The sequence below is a fragment of the Syngnathus typhle genome, linkage group LG22 (assembly GCF_033458585.1).
Source record: "Syngnathus typhle isolate RoL2023-S1 ecotype Sweden linkage group LG22, RoL_Styp_1.0, whole genome shotgun sequence".
In the NCBI taxonomy this organism is placed as follows: domain Eukaryota; kingdom Metazoa; phylum Chordata; class Actinopteri; order Syngnathiformes; family Syngnathidae; genus Syngnathus; species Syngnathus typhle.
The window spans coordinates 5069978-5087144 of NC_083759.1; the positions used below are offsets into that span (position 1 = coordinate 5069978).

The 17167-nt window shown below is 36.8% G+C and overlaps 1 protein-coding gene across 5 annotated transcripts; it reads left to right on the forward strand.

Moving 5' to 3' along the window:
- The first annotated feature begins 534 nt into the window (after positions 1-534).
- On the forward strand, positions 535-16201 carry opn5 (opsin 5). 5 transcript variants are annotated; one of them, XM_061270832.1, is made up of 8 exons: positions 535-579; positions 742-787; positions 5699-5839; positions 7147-7266; positions 12212-12382; positions 12454-12788; positions 12872-13113; positions 14051-16201. In XM_061270832.1, exons 3-8 carry the CDS (start codon positions 5713-5715, stop codon positions 14115-14117), a joined length of 1062 nt encoding a protein of 353 aa, XP_061126816.1. In that variant the 5' UTR covers positions 535-579; positions 742-787; positions 5699-5712; the 3' UTR covers positions 14118-16201. The 5 variants fall into 5 exon arrangements, with proteins under 5 accessions (XP_061126816.1, XP_061126811.1, XP_061126815.1 ...); XM_061270827.1 differs by having other exon boundaries at positions 544-579; positions 742-776; XM_061270831.1 differs by having other exon boundaries at positions 553-579; positions 718-787.
- The last annotated feature ends 966 nt before the right edge of the window (positions 16202-17167 follow it).

The window sequence follows — 17167 nt, forward strand, 5'->3', positions numbered from 1 at the left end:
GCACTCAGTTTAGTGGAAGAATAACAAATTCAAGGTCATAAGATATTAACCTGTGAAATGAGGATGTGGAGGCTAAAGTTGAACTACATAATAATGCAGCCCAGGTTGCCTCAGCCTTTTGTATCTCATGTATTGCATTTTGAGATTGTACTGAATCAATTACTTTTTTTTAATATTCATTGATTATGCTGCCTTTCCATAAAAATAAATATTTGCATTACAGTATTTTTTTGTGTGAGAATGGACGGATAAATGTTAATGTGTACACATGAATGAATGACGGACAGAAGCTTGTGTAAGTCAAGATAAAAGATTTTTTTAAATTGGGTGTTTACATCATTACATGCTATGGGGGGCACTTTTTCATCAGTGCATGTAAGACTAATCACTTCCTAATAAGATTTAAAGCCAATGTATTATTTGTCATATGAAAAAAATGCTATTGACTGCTATGGACTTTTACTTTGGAAGAACCAACCAGAAGTAGCTTAGTCTCCACTCAGGAACTTTGCAGCTGATACGTCAAAGCACACACACAGATTGTGAAGAGTTGATGCTGTGGCAGGGTCAGAGACGATAGTAAGTATAGTTCAGCAAAAAGCAAATGCTGCATCACGGGATTATTTGACTTTTTCTTTCTTTTTTCTTTTATTATCTTCCCATTGTCACTTTTTTCTTCAAGCACTTGCTTCCAACGTGAAACAATTTCTTTTTCAGCTTTTTTTTTTTTACCCACTAAAGCTCGGCGGGAGTGACTGATGACCGATCATCAAAAGGTGAGAACAAGGTAATAATAACTCAAATGTTCATTAATCAATGTCTTTTTTATTTTATCTGGAGTAGTTACTGGTTATGAAGCTCCCCTTGTCACGTATGTATACACGACCTGTTTCATAATCCAACAAGTAAAGTTATGATGTAAAAATGATCAAGTAAATATCGTGTCACAAGAAATGTTTGCATATAATTAGATCCATGAACTAAAAGTAATAAATGTACAAAAATAATATGCCTCAAATTGGATTGATTATTTTGCGGTAGTCTTGAACACTAAAATGTGCCCAAATGCTTCTGAGCCACTGAAGATTAGTAAATAATATTTGTCATATTTTTATTTTTTAAACTCTTGACTGCACTCATTTTTTTATGGTAGTGCATAAAAACTTTTATATCAAACTTTTCTCATTTACATACTTCTCAACCTGCATCAACACCTATTGTAACGGAATCTGATTTCATGATAAGTTTATTTTATTTTGATGGGAAAAGGTCAAGGCTGCCATACCTATTACTACATGACTCCTAAAATTCAACACTATTGACCTGCTGTCACTGCCAGCCCAACTTTCCAGTGGCCATTTAACCTCGGCCTCATCAATATTTTGAAGCCCACTCTACCGCAAATATTTTTTATAGACCATGGTAATCTGCAGTTTTTCTCAAAAATCAATTCCGTGGTTGCTATGGAATCCTGGCAGCATAATTTAAATGACCCGTTAAATTGACGGTTACAATAATTGAAGAATTTATAACTCATTAATATTTTCATGTTTTGATACAATGTAATCACAGTATGGAAATGAGAAGGTGATGAATATCATTAACATATTAAAAGGAATAACAAGAACTGTCAAAATGATGATCCTGATAGTTCTAATGTTGAGGTCAGCTCTTTTGTACATTATTTATTCTGTTTCAGTAAGTTGCCAGAAGAGTCAATTTGATGTGCAATAAGTACTGCATTGCGGTGGGTAACCGCCCCAAAACTGCTCAATTGTCCTCAACGGTAAACAACGTCTTTTATTAAAGATCAGAGACATAGCTCTGTATGTATAATTTTCCTTGATGTGGTAGTAGACCACAGCTTCTTCGTTTCTCCAGAGCCTGTAGTATGTCCAGTGCCCTGGGGAAGATAAAATCTCATATTGTGCTTGAAGTATATGCCACCTCACATAAAACATGTTCAGAAAGACTAAGTAATAAATAATTTATTGAGCTGATCAAAGAAGCGCTTTGGGTTTGTTATTGTTGTGTTTTAGTTGAGATATTTACTACTGATGAAAAGCAGTGCCAGTAGCTTCTTTTTTTTCTTTTTTTTTTTATATTTGTCTGGAAGGATTAAATTTTGCAATGATGAGTTAGAGTTGATAATCATTTGTTTATATTTGCTTCTAGTATGTGTTTATGTGAGGAAATAGCACAAGGAAGATTATTGTGAACGTATCTTGAACTCACCAATGAAAGGCATTGATCAGGTTATAAACAACATCATGCTTGCTTTTGACGGCAAATAAAACTGACAAAGCAGTCTTTGTCGAGGACACATGGGCAACCAGTGCGTCTGGCACGGTAAAAAATTCCCCACAACTCAGACTTAAAAAAAAATCTTCTTCAGAGTTTTCAGCTATATATATATAAAGTAGTATTTTGAAGATAACCATTAACAATAAATAATAGGACATGTATTTTCTATGGTGATGCAATGCTAGGAGGGGCAAAGCGTGCGTGTGTGCGTGCGTGTGTTGGTGTGTGTGTGTTTGTGTGTGTGTGAACAGGAAGAAAACCAGTTGGGGGGCACGCTAGCATGTTGTGCACAGACCTTATCATTATTATTCGTCTGACAATATTGAATATATATAATAATAATATAAAAATATTCAATAGTGGCAGCTCTTTAGTTACTAGCTGACGCACAAACGATTGGATCGTCTGATCAGTATTTGTAACTAGTGTCACGTTTTTTTTTTCCCGATCCACTTAAAATAAATTGTTTATTTATTAATAATTTATTAATAATTTTATTAAATAAATTCCACTTATCGAGCGTCCCCATTAAAGAATGATTAGCAGAATCTATTTGATAAAACTGTCCAACTCTATTGACAGGATTGTGAAGTACTGCACTTGATGAAACCTTCGGGTATTGTAAGGAGGTGAGGATGAATTGAAAAACATATGGCCACCAGTCAATTATGGGCAAGATAATCATTCGCATTCATGATTAGTGTGAACTGAATCGTGGTGCTTGATAAGAAGTCGTACAAGCGAACCACACCGTCAATAAATCAAATTCCTGTTGTTATATATAATCCATAAATATTTTAAGTCAGATGTTATTGCAGTTGATTTGTTATTTCACCACCGTGCATTCCCACGCCTCGCACGATATTAAGTAAACACATTTCTTGATGTCGTTTCTGATACTACAATATCCGGCGTGAATCGAATGCATTAGACAAACCTCACTTGCATTCGATAGATTCCTAGAACATTATCTCAATAGAATTGATTGTCTGAATTTACCGTTGCAGAATACATATTTGCTTTCCATCGTTATTCACCATCACAATCAAAAGTCACAATCAGTTTTCAAACTGTAATGCAAATTTCCCCTGTACTCTATCTGGTGAGATTAATGAAAATGTAATAAACAACATTGCATTATAGTTTTGAAATAACACAAGACTTTGTTACATTGTAATTCATTCAATTTGATTTTTCACACGAACAATCTAACATGCAACCTTGCCTGTTGCTCATTAAGGATGGGAAAATAATTGGTGGTTAGATCCATCGCGATGTAGACGTAAATGATTCGGAGTCAATGTGGCTAAATGCTAAAGTTGTGTCTCCTCGCTCCGAGAGGTCCGCAAAATAATTTGCAATACAATAATAGCGGTACATCATTACATATGTGGACCGAGTTAGCATAACAAGTAGTGACTAATTCACTTCAACCTTGACCTCAATTATAGGCCGGTAAAAAAACTGAGTCTTCCATTCTTGACACTTACCTGTTTCTAATTAACTTCTTCATCTGCGGAATTCTGTTTTTGAGCATTCCTGAACTTTCTCAGGCTTTTATTTATTATTTATTGGAACTTTATAAATAGACACATTTGTTAAGATTCAAGAGTTTTTTTATTCGCCATGTTTGAGCGTGCCAAACAAGGAATTTGATTTTGGTAAATCACACCCTCTGTTCAACATTTAGGTGACTAACAACACTCAGGATGTGTGAAAAATGGCAATATTCTCAAACATCCCCTGATCATAAACGGCAAAGGGCAAAGACAAACTCAAAACTCCAGCTAGGGGAAATGAGAAACCTTGAGAAGAGACCACAGATGGGAAGGTCCCTTATCCAGGATGACCAGGCTGCAATGGATGCAGAGAGGACACATAGTACAAACAGTGTAGACAAATTCAAAAAAGGTGTGGAGAGCAGCCCGGGGGAAGAAGCTGTCTCTGTGTCTGCTGGTTTTGGCGTACCGAGCTCTATAACGCCGTCCGGAGGGGAGTAGTTCAAACAGACTGCAACCTGGGTGAGAAGGGTCTGTAGAGATATTCCTTGCACGTTTCCTGGTCCTGGACAGGTACAAGTCTTGGATAGATGGGAGGTTGATTCCAATGATCTTTTCTGCAGTCCTGATTGTCCGTTGCAGTCTGTGCTTGTCTTGTTTGGAGGCCGATCCAAACCAGAGAGTGATGGAGGTGCAGAGGTTCAAATCCATTGAGTTTTTACAAAGTTGGTCAATCTAGCACTCAGTCCCTTGTTTTTCCTCTTAGTTAAGTTTTCTTTTCTGTATCCAAACATCAATTTTCAGGCAGGCTACCAGAACCCTCCAATTTGTGCAAACATGATTTGCACTCTTCATCTTCTTCTGCTTCTCAGTGACATTGAAAATGGTTCAACAAATTGCTTGTCAATTTCTTCTTGATTCGGTTAGATTACAAAGACAAATTGCGATAGTGCGTGTCTTTCACTCAAAATGGCAAATTTCATTTGCTGCAGGTTCAGAATGAATTAGCATATAAATGTCATGAGTGTCATTGGATAAATTCCAATGACATCAAGACTCCAGAGGCTTCTTGGCTTATTGTTTTTCCTCTGAATTTGTGCATATTTTGTAATATATTAATTGCCAAATGGTGTTCTAAAGTCACGATTACACAATTAATTGCATCAAAAACACATCGGGCCATAAAAATAAAGTAATTAAAAAAAAGCAATGAGAACTGCAAAAAAACAAAACAATTTCATGTAATGTATGTTTTGGAAAAGAAATTACTCCTGATATTCAAATAAATTGTTCTGTGTGCCACTTTCTATAGGTTTCAGAGGTTAGGCAATCTCACCAGTTGTTTATTGAGAAGTCATGATGATGAGATTCCTGATATAAAATCTCAGACGGAGAGAGCTGGGGTGCAAAATCTCAAAAGTCATTCTTGTGACAGCGGGAGAGTTCAAAAAGTGCACTATCAATCAACTGGTAAAGACCAACTTCGGAAGTTAGTGAGGCACACGCTGTTTGATTACAAAAAGTTTCCTAGCTTCGGAGAAAATACAAGTTATTTATAAAACTCGTATTGTGTATTCTGCCGGAAGACAGATGCCACATATGGAGGGAGAGATTTGTGAGGAATTGTGTCTACAGCCGGGGGACGACTAACGGGTGTGATCAGACATCATATAAATGTGGAATTAATATACTGTAATTTTCCGACTATAAGCCGCACCGGACTATAAACCGCACCAGCTAAAACTCGTGATTCCGGGTTCAGAATTTGCGAAAAAAGTCACGGCTTATAGTCCGAAATTTACGGTATATGTATTTTACAATAATTTCGTAAGGACCTGTTGTGCAGTCTGTTTTTTATGCAAATAAGCAATTTGGGATTTTCCTTCTCTTTACAGAAATCCCCTCGCTGATGGCAGTGATGACGAATGAGACACACCCATCATATGTGCCCCATTACCTCCTCCGTGGTGATCCTTTTGCCTCCAGACTCTCAAAAGAAGCAGACATTGTTGCAGCGTTTTATATCTGCATTATAGGTCAGTTTTAAAGGTTCTTGATGACGCACAACAAAACAGTTATCTGCACTCAGAAAGCACAAATAATAGCGCTTGTATGGAGGTGGCCTCACAAAGACATCATTTGTTAGCTTTGCTATTGAAGAATTCCAGGAAGAAAGGATAACCATCATTCTATATTGCTTATAATGAATGGGAATTGTGGGACTGATTAACTATAAAGGTTTGCATGTGCAAAAATGGACACATACATGAATATGCATGCACACAGATGTGGAAGCTGATCTACTAAAGCAGGCTTAACCAGGATTCCTTCTGACAAATGCAATTTGCATATACCCCTCCCATAATGTATCCATATTTTGACGCAAGTTATCAAACCTGAGACAAATTCCTGTGGTAATTCTGCACGTTTAGAGGAACTGGTCCGTGTGTGTACTGTGTGTTGTACAAATACTTGAAACAAGAATATTGTTATATATTCTTAGTTCTAGATTTTGTTTTTTTTTGCGCAACCTGTTTAAGAATTTAGTTTTATTTTTGCACCGCTAGTTACGCCGAGTTAGACAGGCATGGATGCACACTCAAATTGAATATGTAAAGGAATTTAAACCACAAATAGTAGACATATTGTTCTTCATTGGTTTTGGTGGCGTGCCACTGTTGTGTTAATGACAACTCGATTTGCTATCACAAACGGAGCAGGAAAGCAAACCATAGCACAATTTATCATATTCATTATTTCTTATTTATTTTAATATATATATATTTCCAATTAAAGAAAGCTGCTTTACTTGTAGATTCAACTGGGCTCATTATTCCTCTTATTTTCTGCAGTCCTCACAATGTACTTGTTTTGACTTGTCAACTCTTTCACCAACTATACCTCAGATTCGCCTAAAATGAAATTTAACCCAATTTATCAGCCAATTAGCATCACAGTTCTCAGCCAATCAGTTCACAAAAACAACTAGTAAAAAAAATCAGCCTCTCAATTGAAGGACTCCTTTTTGCGAGTTGTTTCTAAAGGAAAAAGCAATTTAGTACTGAACTGTATTTGTTCTTAATACTTTTTTTTTTCTAATTGGCAGCCTCTTACAGTAGCTTCGTTGTTTTCCCAACTCCTCTTTGCTGCCGTATACTGGAATTTCCCCATGTGGGACTAATGCAAGAATGTCAAGTCAAATGGACATTTCACAGTGTTCCTCTGACCTGAGATACATTCTTGGAATGTGGGAGGAAGAAAACCACACAGAATTTCACAAGCCCAGATTCAAACCATAATGTCATTGTTAATTATGTATTTAACACATTGCTCTCTCTTACAGGTATTCTGTCCGCAACAGGGAATGGCTATGTCTTGTATATGACGATCAAACGCAAAACTAAATTGAAGCCTCCAGAGCTTATGACTTTGAATTTAGCCATCTTCGACTTTGGAATATCAGGTACTTTTTTTAATCATTTTAAAAATCAACCCACAAATATTAACATTCCTAGATCATTTTATCCTCGATTTTGATTTAGTGTAAATCAGGATTACTGCCTATTCCAACTATTATACAACAAAAACATATTTTATTAAAAATCTAATCATGTTTTAAACGTGCTGGGATGTTTTTTTTTTTTTTTGGTGTTTGGCGACGTGTCCGATGAACCACATACAGAGTTCTGTTCTGTGGTTCAGCAGTCACCGATTGCTTGGTAATGAAATTCCGACTCCCGAAGGGAAAATGTTATTCAAGGCTTCTTTGGACGTGCTCACGGGCTCATGACAACTATTTAACTGAATGAATTTTTAACTAATTGTCATTTGTTTTTCCATCTTACCAATTATATTGTTGACCTGATAACATCATGGCAGTTTGTTCATTCTGAAATAGTATGTCTGCATATGTCTCCTGACAGCCAGACAGTTATGCAAAATATATATAATCATTATGCATATACTCTTGAAAATTATTTTCTCCTTTGCATTAATAAACTTTGAAAGGCTCATCTGAATACAACTTAATAAAATGGAAACAAGTAAAAAACAATTTCACTGTAGCGTGAAGAGCTTTCAAGGATTGAACATCTCAAATGGAGATGGAACCAATACTATCAGTCAATCAAACAATCATAATGAGCATGTAAACATTTTGTATTTTATAGCAACAACTTTAAGCATGTTGACTTCTACGAGACGCATAAAATGACAGCGTGATTGATTTAGAATACGGGCTTTGAGATTGACCTTTGGGCTTTCACATGCTCTAATTTCTTAATTTGTTAATTTCTTGGAACGACTGTATTTCTTACAGCTCAATTGTGCATTAGAAACCAAAAAGAATTAGTTGGGCTGTTTTCCTAACTGCCCCATTTGTGTTTTGTTCCAGGTACTGAAATGTTACGGTTGTTAAAATACCATCCGAATCTAGGTCATGTTTTGTCGTCTGTAGCCTTGACTTAAGTTCTTTGTCATTCTGGTCTGGTGGGAATCATGTGGCATGATTCAGATGCTGCTTGTTTGCTTGATAAAATAAAATTAAAAAACACTACGCAAATACTAGAATAGATAGAATATGGCTCTTACTGAATTGCCTGCTATTTTGCTATTCAAAGTTGTCTATCCGCTTTAACGGGGTTCCAAACAGACTTTTGAGAAAATCGTAATCATCTGGTGTTGTCGATTTTTGGGTTAGCTTAGCAATTAGCATGACTTTTCTGTTTTTCCCCGTCATCTATTCATAACGATACTTGTCAGAAACGTATCTTATTTAACACAAATGTTTAACCCTAGTAACCAGTTGAAGCTCATTGCTAGCTATCTTGTTTGTCATAAGTGGCACTGAGCGTACCACCACCTCTTTTAATCCCCATACATTCGTCGTGCTTTGTGCTTAATCCAAATATCAGAAACGATGGTGCAAAACGTCTTATTTTTAGCCTTGTTCTACTTTTCAGGCCCTCACACGTTTTACAGGGTTTTAAATAAATGCAGGATGGCCAGCAAGATAAGAATCTACAAGAGGAGATGTTCTTGTGTACAGTTTGTTTATATTGTCACAGTTTGTCTTTTAGCGTGGGTTGTTTGCTTGGCTTTGTTCGTGGCACACGGAGATGTGTACTCTATGTGTTGGTTCTGATCAACTTCAGCTTGTGCCTGGCTTGGTGGTTTAAGAACATTAGATATTGATTTTAAGTGGGAGTAAACTGTGGATCTGGTGTCTTCAGAAAAACAAGGCCAGATTATTGCGGCTGACACCCTCCTGAGTGAACGTAATGTTGTTTACTGCTATTCTGCTCTTCTCTTAGTTGAGTTGCTTCTCATTTAAAAGGCCACGCCTAATAATAAATTATATGTTGTGTTCTTTTTCTTCATTCATTCACAGTTTTTCGTCTGCTAGTCTTCGTTCGTCTTCTTTACGGCACTTGCCTCCACCGTTCTAAGTCTTCCTCCATTTGCTTTTTACCGCAGATCACAATGTCATCGACAAACATCTCAGTCCATGGGGATTCCAGTCCGACCTCATTTGTAAGGCCTCGATTGCTATCGCAACAGGGGAAGAGGCTTAGAGCTGATCCCTGATACAGTCTTACCTCCATTTTATATTTTTGTCACATAACAGCTTTCTATCTGCTGCTGTAAAGGAGATGTCATTTTTTTATGTGTGGTTATGGGGCATTTGCAGGAACAGTAACCTCTAAAGCATTGTCAGTTTTAATTAAAAGTAAGGGGAAAAAAAAGCACCGCTATTGTATTGTGTTACGGATAGAGCAAATTAAATAGTTTCAGAAGTACAACATTCGTTCTTCCATGCATATCGCATGATCCACATAGACAGCTTCTGTATAAAAAGGTTTGTGGATATGTTTGTAAAAAGGGCTGTTCATTGTGGGGCGTGACGAGAAATCATCCTGCTGTTAGGGTGAACTACACAACTTGAGGCAATGGTCTGCTGTGCAGACACAATAAAAATCTTTCTCAACAAGAGCCTTATTGAGTTTCAGCGAGAAGCAGTGCATGGCACCAAGACCTGATAATCGCAGCTATTACTTTAATTTGCACATCCTTGTTATTTTGCACATTGATTAATTGAGTTGTGTTTCACTCGCTCGTCTTTGATGCCATGGCTTCGGTTCCTACTCAATAATAGTGTGACTGATTGGTCATGACGTGACATCTCAGCAAGGAAAAAGGATTTTGCAATTTTGTCGACTGGAGTTATGCATCGAATACGTTTAGCAATGTACACGGCTTTATAATTTTCAATGGTCTTTGTTTGCCTCATCTGTTGGTTGGCCTGATGTTTTGGATGCAAAAGCCTGAAGCACCGGTGTCCAAGATATGGATATTTTATTTCAGTAAGAAAAAGTTTTCTTCTACTTTCTGCTTAGTGTCAAGGGTCAGCCTTCTACAGATGGAAATAAAAGAATGCGATCATGGGTTTGCCTCACAGCTACATTCCACATTTTTTCTAGATATGCAAAGACATAATCAAATTTACATCTTAAATTGTAGCTGTTTCTCTTGGAGAAAAAATAACATTTTATTTCAGTTAAGAAAACGTTTTCTACTTTCTGCTTCGTGTCAAGGTCAAGGGTCAGCCTTCTACAGATTGAAATAAAAGAATGCGATCATGGGTTTGCCTCACAGCTACATTCCAAATTTTTTCTAGATATGCAAAGACATAATCAAATTTGCATCTTAAATTGTAGCAATGTTTCTCTTGGGGAATAAAGAACATTTTATTTCAGTTAAGAAAAAGTTTTCTACTTTCTGCTTAGTGTCAAGGTCAAGGGTCAGCCTTCTACAGATTGAAATAAAAGAATACGATCATGGGTTCGCCTCACAGCTACATTCCAAGTAGTCCCTGCTCTCGAAAAAATGTCTTCAATATTTCGCCTTGTGACTGATACAGTCACATTAACAATCTAAATGATCTTTATTTTTTTTCACCGTAGAATGAACCCTGATAAATATCAGAATGTTCCTGCAACATGTGCTTTATGAAACAAGTTTTTTCTTGACAATGACCGCTATCTAAGCATGTATGAGTCTTCTTGGAATTGCTTTGTTGAAAGCGCGCCTCACAAAGACATCTTCCAACATAATTCTTAATAATATAATAATTCTTGATATAATGGCTCCATCTGTATTTTATTGTTTTTAATGTCTATTATTATTTGACTATATATATTTTACACCACGTTGGTTTCCATGTGGATGGCAAAGGAAAAATGTTTCCATATAATTTAATAATAATAATAATAAAACACAGTTTGAATTGACCGCAGCCCAGTCAAACTTGCCTTCTTCCGACAGGAAAGTTGTTCTGCTACTACATTTGTCTTGATTCACAATTAGTTAGGGAAGTAAATGATTCCATCCCTTGCTTACAGATATGCCTTGCAACTCAAAGTGTTATTAGCCATAAAAATGAATCCCGATCTACAATCATAAATGGATGTGAGCAGAATTATTGTCTCTCATTTGGGACTACAAGTGCTGCTTGGCCCGCCCTTGTGTACGCAATTTTGTAGTTTCTTTCAACATCCCCAACTTTTGTTTATCGGCTATACATTGAGTAAATTTATTGTGCTAAATAGATGAATAATCTCCATCATGGGATGGTAACATAAGTCTCTGCGTGTCACACGGCTGCAACATTCTGCTATCTAATTACCGTAGCGGAGATTGCAGATCGAAATAGATCATGTCACATGCAAACAGGAGACCGGAGATTTTTCATTTGGAATGATTTCAATCAGAAAAATAAAAAGTCTGTGTGTTACCCCGTTTAATGATTTTAAAACAAAGCAATTTTAAACAAACCAAAGTTAATTGAGAGACAAAACCTTCATGGTGTGAAAGATATGACTGCTACGTGCTTGATGGGAAAATAAATGTGCAAATAATTTGCAGATTTTAATGTTGATATGCAAATTAAAAGTTGGTCTTATCTTTTGGGTGTTTATCCACATGAAAGCTGTAAAATTTAAATGTCTGTTGAGTAAACAAGATCTCTACCACCTGTCAAATATATGGTTTACCTTATCTTTTAATGTAAAAGTAATTTAGATTTTGCAATCGTGGGAGGGCAGGAAAATATTCATTCTGCCACTTGATGTGAAACCATCATTACCTTGTCATTCCTATCAAATCACATTAGTATTGTTACTCTAAATCTAAACATGAATGAGTCTGAGGAAATAACAAATAAAAAATACTAATCTTATTTTCCATACTTTTTACTCCTTACCCTTCTTCTTTTTCTCTTTTGCATACCACCATTACCCTTGACAAAACTATCACACATTTTTTTTTTTCCTCATTACTCCTTATCGTTTGTGTGTCACCCTTTATTTTTCTTTTTACACCCTTTACATCCCACTTCCCCTGTCCTTTAGTGACAGGAAAGCCCTTTTTTGTTGTTTCTAGTTTCTCCCACCGTTGGTTGTTCGGTTGGGACGGCTGTCAGTTCTACGGCTGGGCAGGCTTTTTCTTCGGATGTGGGAGCCTCACCACCATGACTATGGTCAGCCTGGATAGATACCTCAAGATCTGCCATCTCAGATACGGTAGGCTATTGATATATTTTTTAAACTTGCCGAGATAACCAATAACTAATTGTACCTCGTTTAATGTACAGGGACTTGGTTGAAAAGGCAACACGCCTTTCTCTGCTTAATCTTTGTCTGGATATATGCCGCCTTTTGGGCCACCATGCCCCTGGTAGGCTGGGGAAGTTATGCCCCGGAACCATTCGGGACCTCCTGCACCTTGAATTGGTGGTTGGCGCAATCCTCTGTGGCCGGCCAAAGTTTTGTAATGTCTATTCTCTTCTTCTGTCTTATCCTTCCAACTGTAATTATGGTCTTTTCCTATGTGAGGATTATCTATAAAGTCAAATCATCCGCAAAAGAAATCTCACACTGTGATGCCCGAATCAATAACAATCAAAACCTTGAGATAAAACTTACAAAGGTATGTGAAAGACACACATTTGTAACATTATTCTAAGGATGAGTTCCAGTGCGTCTAAATGACTTGTATGTGTTCAAACCTAGGTGGCCATGTTGATCTGTGCAGGATTTTTGATTGCCTGGATCCCATATGCGATTGTGTCAGTGGTGTCGGCATTTGGGGAGCCGGACTCGGTGCCCATACCCGTGTCTGTCATTCCTACTCTGCTTGCCAAATCCTCGGCAATGTACAATCCAATCATCTACCAGTTAGTGGGCCTGAAAAACTCCTGTTCACCTTTCTGCTTAAAGGCCCTGGGGAAACGCAGGCCTTTTCGAAAGCCCAGGTAAGGCAATGTCTTTGGTCACAAAATCTCGCTTTTCTCATTCAAGGCATCGTCGGTTAATTGGCGATTCTAAATTTTCTCAATGTATGGTGAGAAATGCCTTTTTGCATTGGCATGAGTTACTTGTGCCCTATAAAATTGAGTACCGTATTTTCAGCACTATAAGGCGCACCGGATTATAATGCGCACCTTCAATGAATGGCCCATTTTAGAACTTTGTCCATATGTAAGGCGCACAGATTATAAAGCGCACCTCCAATGAATGGCCCATTTTAAAACTTTGTCCATATATAAGATATATACATTTGGCCTGCGGGCCGGACTTTGGACACGCCTGCTGTAGTGGCTTAATATTGGTCCATATGTAAGGCGCACCTGATTATAAGGCGCACTGTCGGCTTTTGAGAAAATTGGAGGTTTTAAGGTGCGCCATATAGTGTGGAAAATATGGTAGTTACAGTCTACAGTTTTCCCTGGATGTATGACGGACTTGTATTTGCTGTGATGATGGATACAAACGTGTGGCTTTGGATTTTTTGACACCATGGAAACAAGATTTCATCCTGGCTGTATCTTGTAGAATGACAATAACCTGTTTGATTTGATGCTCAAATGCCTATTGAAGAACAGATAAGGAGTCAAAACGAGTATTTAAGTGGGCTGGGAAAAAGAGGTCCCTGGTTTTTAATCAACGTTAGATAGACATGAAACAGATTTATGAGCTATAAAATATGGCGTAATACAGATTCTATCCACAGATTACGTCCCCATTTTTCTTCTATATGAATAAGTCATGAAAAGGAATGTGGCCCAAATTAAAAAAAATAAATAAAAAATATTTTTTAACTTGTTCAGTCCCATTGACGGGTATAGACGTCATATATATACCAACTGGGTCGGCAGTGAATCAATGAATGTCTGTCTCTTGTGCTTGCAGATTCTACACAATTTCTGGCTCAATGAAGGACACACGAGCACCCAAAGAAACTCAGGTTGAAATGTGAGACAGACAGAACGTCTGGGCTGCTTGCAACAGTTTGTCTTCTCCCCGTCCGTTTTCACTTTGCCCATTCACACGCTGCCTATCGTCAACAATGTCATTATCAAGCTCTTATCATTATCCCTAAATTACGATTACCGTAGATTTCTGACTATAAGCCGCAACTTTTTTCGCAAATTTTGAACCTGGAATCACGAGTTTTAGCTAGTGTGGTTTATAGCCCAGTGCCGTTTATAGCCCGGTGCGGCTTATAGTCCGAAGATTACGGTACATCTGGCTCGTTTACACCTGCAACACAACCTCGGTGTCCTTCCTCCAGCTTCTCTTCCATCACAAAAAAAAAAATTCCAAGGAGGTGATATTGTGAAATGTCTTGACTCAGTTTTGCAGTATTTTAAGCAAACAAATACTGACTCAGGATTAAAGATATTTTGGAAAGGTTCATTGAAAGTTAGAAGTTAAGTATGGACTAAGCAAATGTTACACTAATGATTATTGCTGGAATCATAACAACAAAAGTAAAACAATAAATACAGTACATGGTGTCTGAGTCCACATCCAATTTGTTATACTGGATCAAAATTTTGGGTGTAACTGTTTTTTTCAGTCTTCTGCACTTCTACACATGTGGCTTGTGTATCAAATAATGTTTGAACTAGCACTTTATTCCATCTGGTTGTGTTTTTTGCATTTGAAGAGGATCTGCGTCCGAGAGGTGAGTTGGAAACTGTCACAATGCAGAACTGGTGAGAATTCAGAGTTAAGTCCCACCAAAAGCCTCACTAAAACATATGAGTGCACTTTATTTGCAAAAATTATTTTGTATGCATTAGAAACGGTTTAGTTTCACAAATACTTTTGTAAATTGTCCCGGTAATTTTCATATGAAACTGTTCTCTTTCATGATTTGAGGGTTGTTGTTTTTTAATGATTCCATATGCTTATCTGCTTTCTTGTGTTTACCATTTCAGCAAAAAAATATATAATAATGCAAGCATTGTAATTTATTAATGATGACTCAGTACAAAACAAATGGGAATCCCTCAAAATTTGGGATTTGGTTCAGCAATTTACAACAAAGCGTCCCATATTTTCCGCACTTTAATTTAATTTAGCCTTTAATTTTCTCAAAAACCGAAAGTGCGCCTTTAAGGTACGACTTTTGTGTGGACCGTATTACGAAATCTGTAAACGGTTTAATATGTAGGCGTAATATGTAGACCCGATGAATCAATCAGAGGATTACATTTTACATAAATCGGGGCGGTAAACCAATCAGAGGACTGTACGCAATACGTAGATTACGTACCTCCGCCGCCATTGACAAATAAATACTATCGAATTCATTTGCGCCCTATGTGTAGATTAAATTCATCAAAGCCCCCGCAATTGAGTCTGCACCTTTTAACCCGATGCGCCTTATGGTACGGAAAATACGGTACTACTTTTCTAAAAGTGATATGAGGATTAAACTGCGCGTATGGAACATTTAGAAAAAATCAAAACAAAATTTAGTGAGGTAATAGAAGGCTTTTGTACGTTCCCCTTTTTGCGCGTGACAACACCTAGCACTAAGCACACGCTTCAATCTCAAGTGTTTGGCCATCTTCCAGTATCTTTAACACATGACTGAGCCTTTTGTTGTAATGTTTTGTTGTCTTGTTGTAAAACATAAACATAATTGGTGATGTGTCATTAATACACATCTTTCATGTTAAATGTCATAGAACACAAATGTTAGTTTTGTTGTTTTTTGTGGTAGCTGTGTAGGAATGATGTTGCACTTTTCTGTAACATCACAACAGGATGAATATGAATTACAAAATAATTCTTTACTTGCAGCCAAAGTCTCATTAGCTCTTTTGTGCTCTGACCTGTATTCAAGTTTCAGTAACACCATTTATTTTGTTTTTTCCAGAAAATATGCAAATTCTGCTTTTTATTTTTACATCACAGCAGCATTAACTAGAATTTATTTGACTTTGTGACATCAGTGTCCTTCAAGTTGTTTAAAAGTTTTGATCTCAAAGTATATTGTACAAATGTTATATGTTTTTACTGAAGAAAGATATTCTTTACTGACTACTACATGAGCGTCAGCTTTTTCTTTCCCAAATGTCTGTTATTGTGCTATACACCAAGGGAGAATTGAAATATAAAAACAGACGTCAATCACAAGTGCGAACAATCAATAAAATAAACAATAAAAATGTACACGTAAACATAGCATCCCCTAGTGGCCAACATGCATACATCAGCATTAGTCGGTATTGGTTTTTATTTACTATTCATTAATTCTTTCATCATCCGTACTACTTATCCTCATTTGATTTGAATTAATGTTATTCTAGTTTATTCTGATTTTACCTTCTTACTATTTTCTCATTCTTTCAAGTTACATTCAAAGTTGACTTTGAGGATTCAAGTAATTTTCCTTTCCTCATATTTCAAGGATGCAGATGAGATTAAATGAGTTATTTTTGTCCAACCATCACAAATCTCCACGATATGTCACAAAGTATGATAATAATGTCCTATTAACGCAGTAAGTCCTAAAATAAAGATAAGCAATGCCACAAGAGTAAATGAATATGAAAGGGAGATAAGATGATGGTCATGCTTTTAATTTCTGCAGGATTTCATAGAAGAAGCTTGAATAACACATGATAATCAGAAGGCAATTTTGTTCATGACAAAAGAAGAGCGGGATCAACAATAAAATGTTCGAATAGACATGAGGCTGTGATGACACTTTGAAGTTGTTGAGTTTTAGTGGTTTACTAAATACTATGTTTTGAACAAAATATATATATATATTTTTTTACATAATCTTCCAGGCCTGTTGGTTCCTGTCTATGTGAGGTAGGAGGTGACAAAATGTCCTCGCAAACTTTGAAACAACACATTTCCTTATTACAAAACATGTGTTTGTGACCCATGCTGCGGGATTATACATGCTCTTTGGTTCTTTCTTGTTTTGCTCACTAAAAAACAAAAGTTCAAATTCAGGGCACTCTATGTTTGGGTCAATTCAACCATCTTGTTTATTTTCAC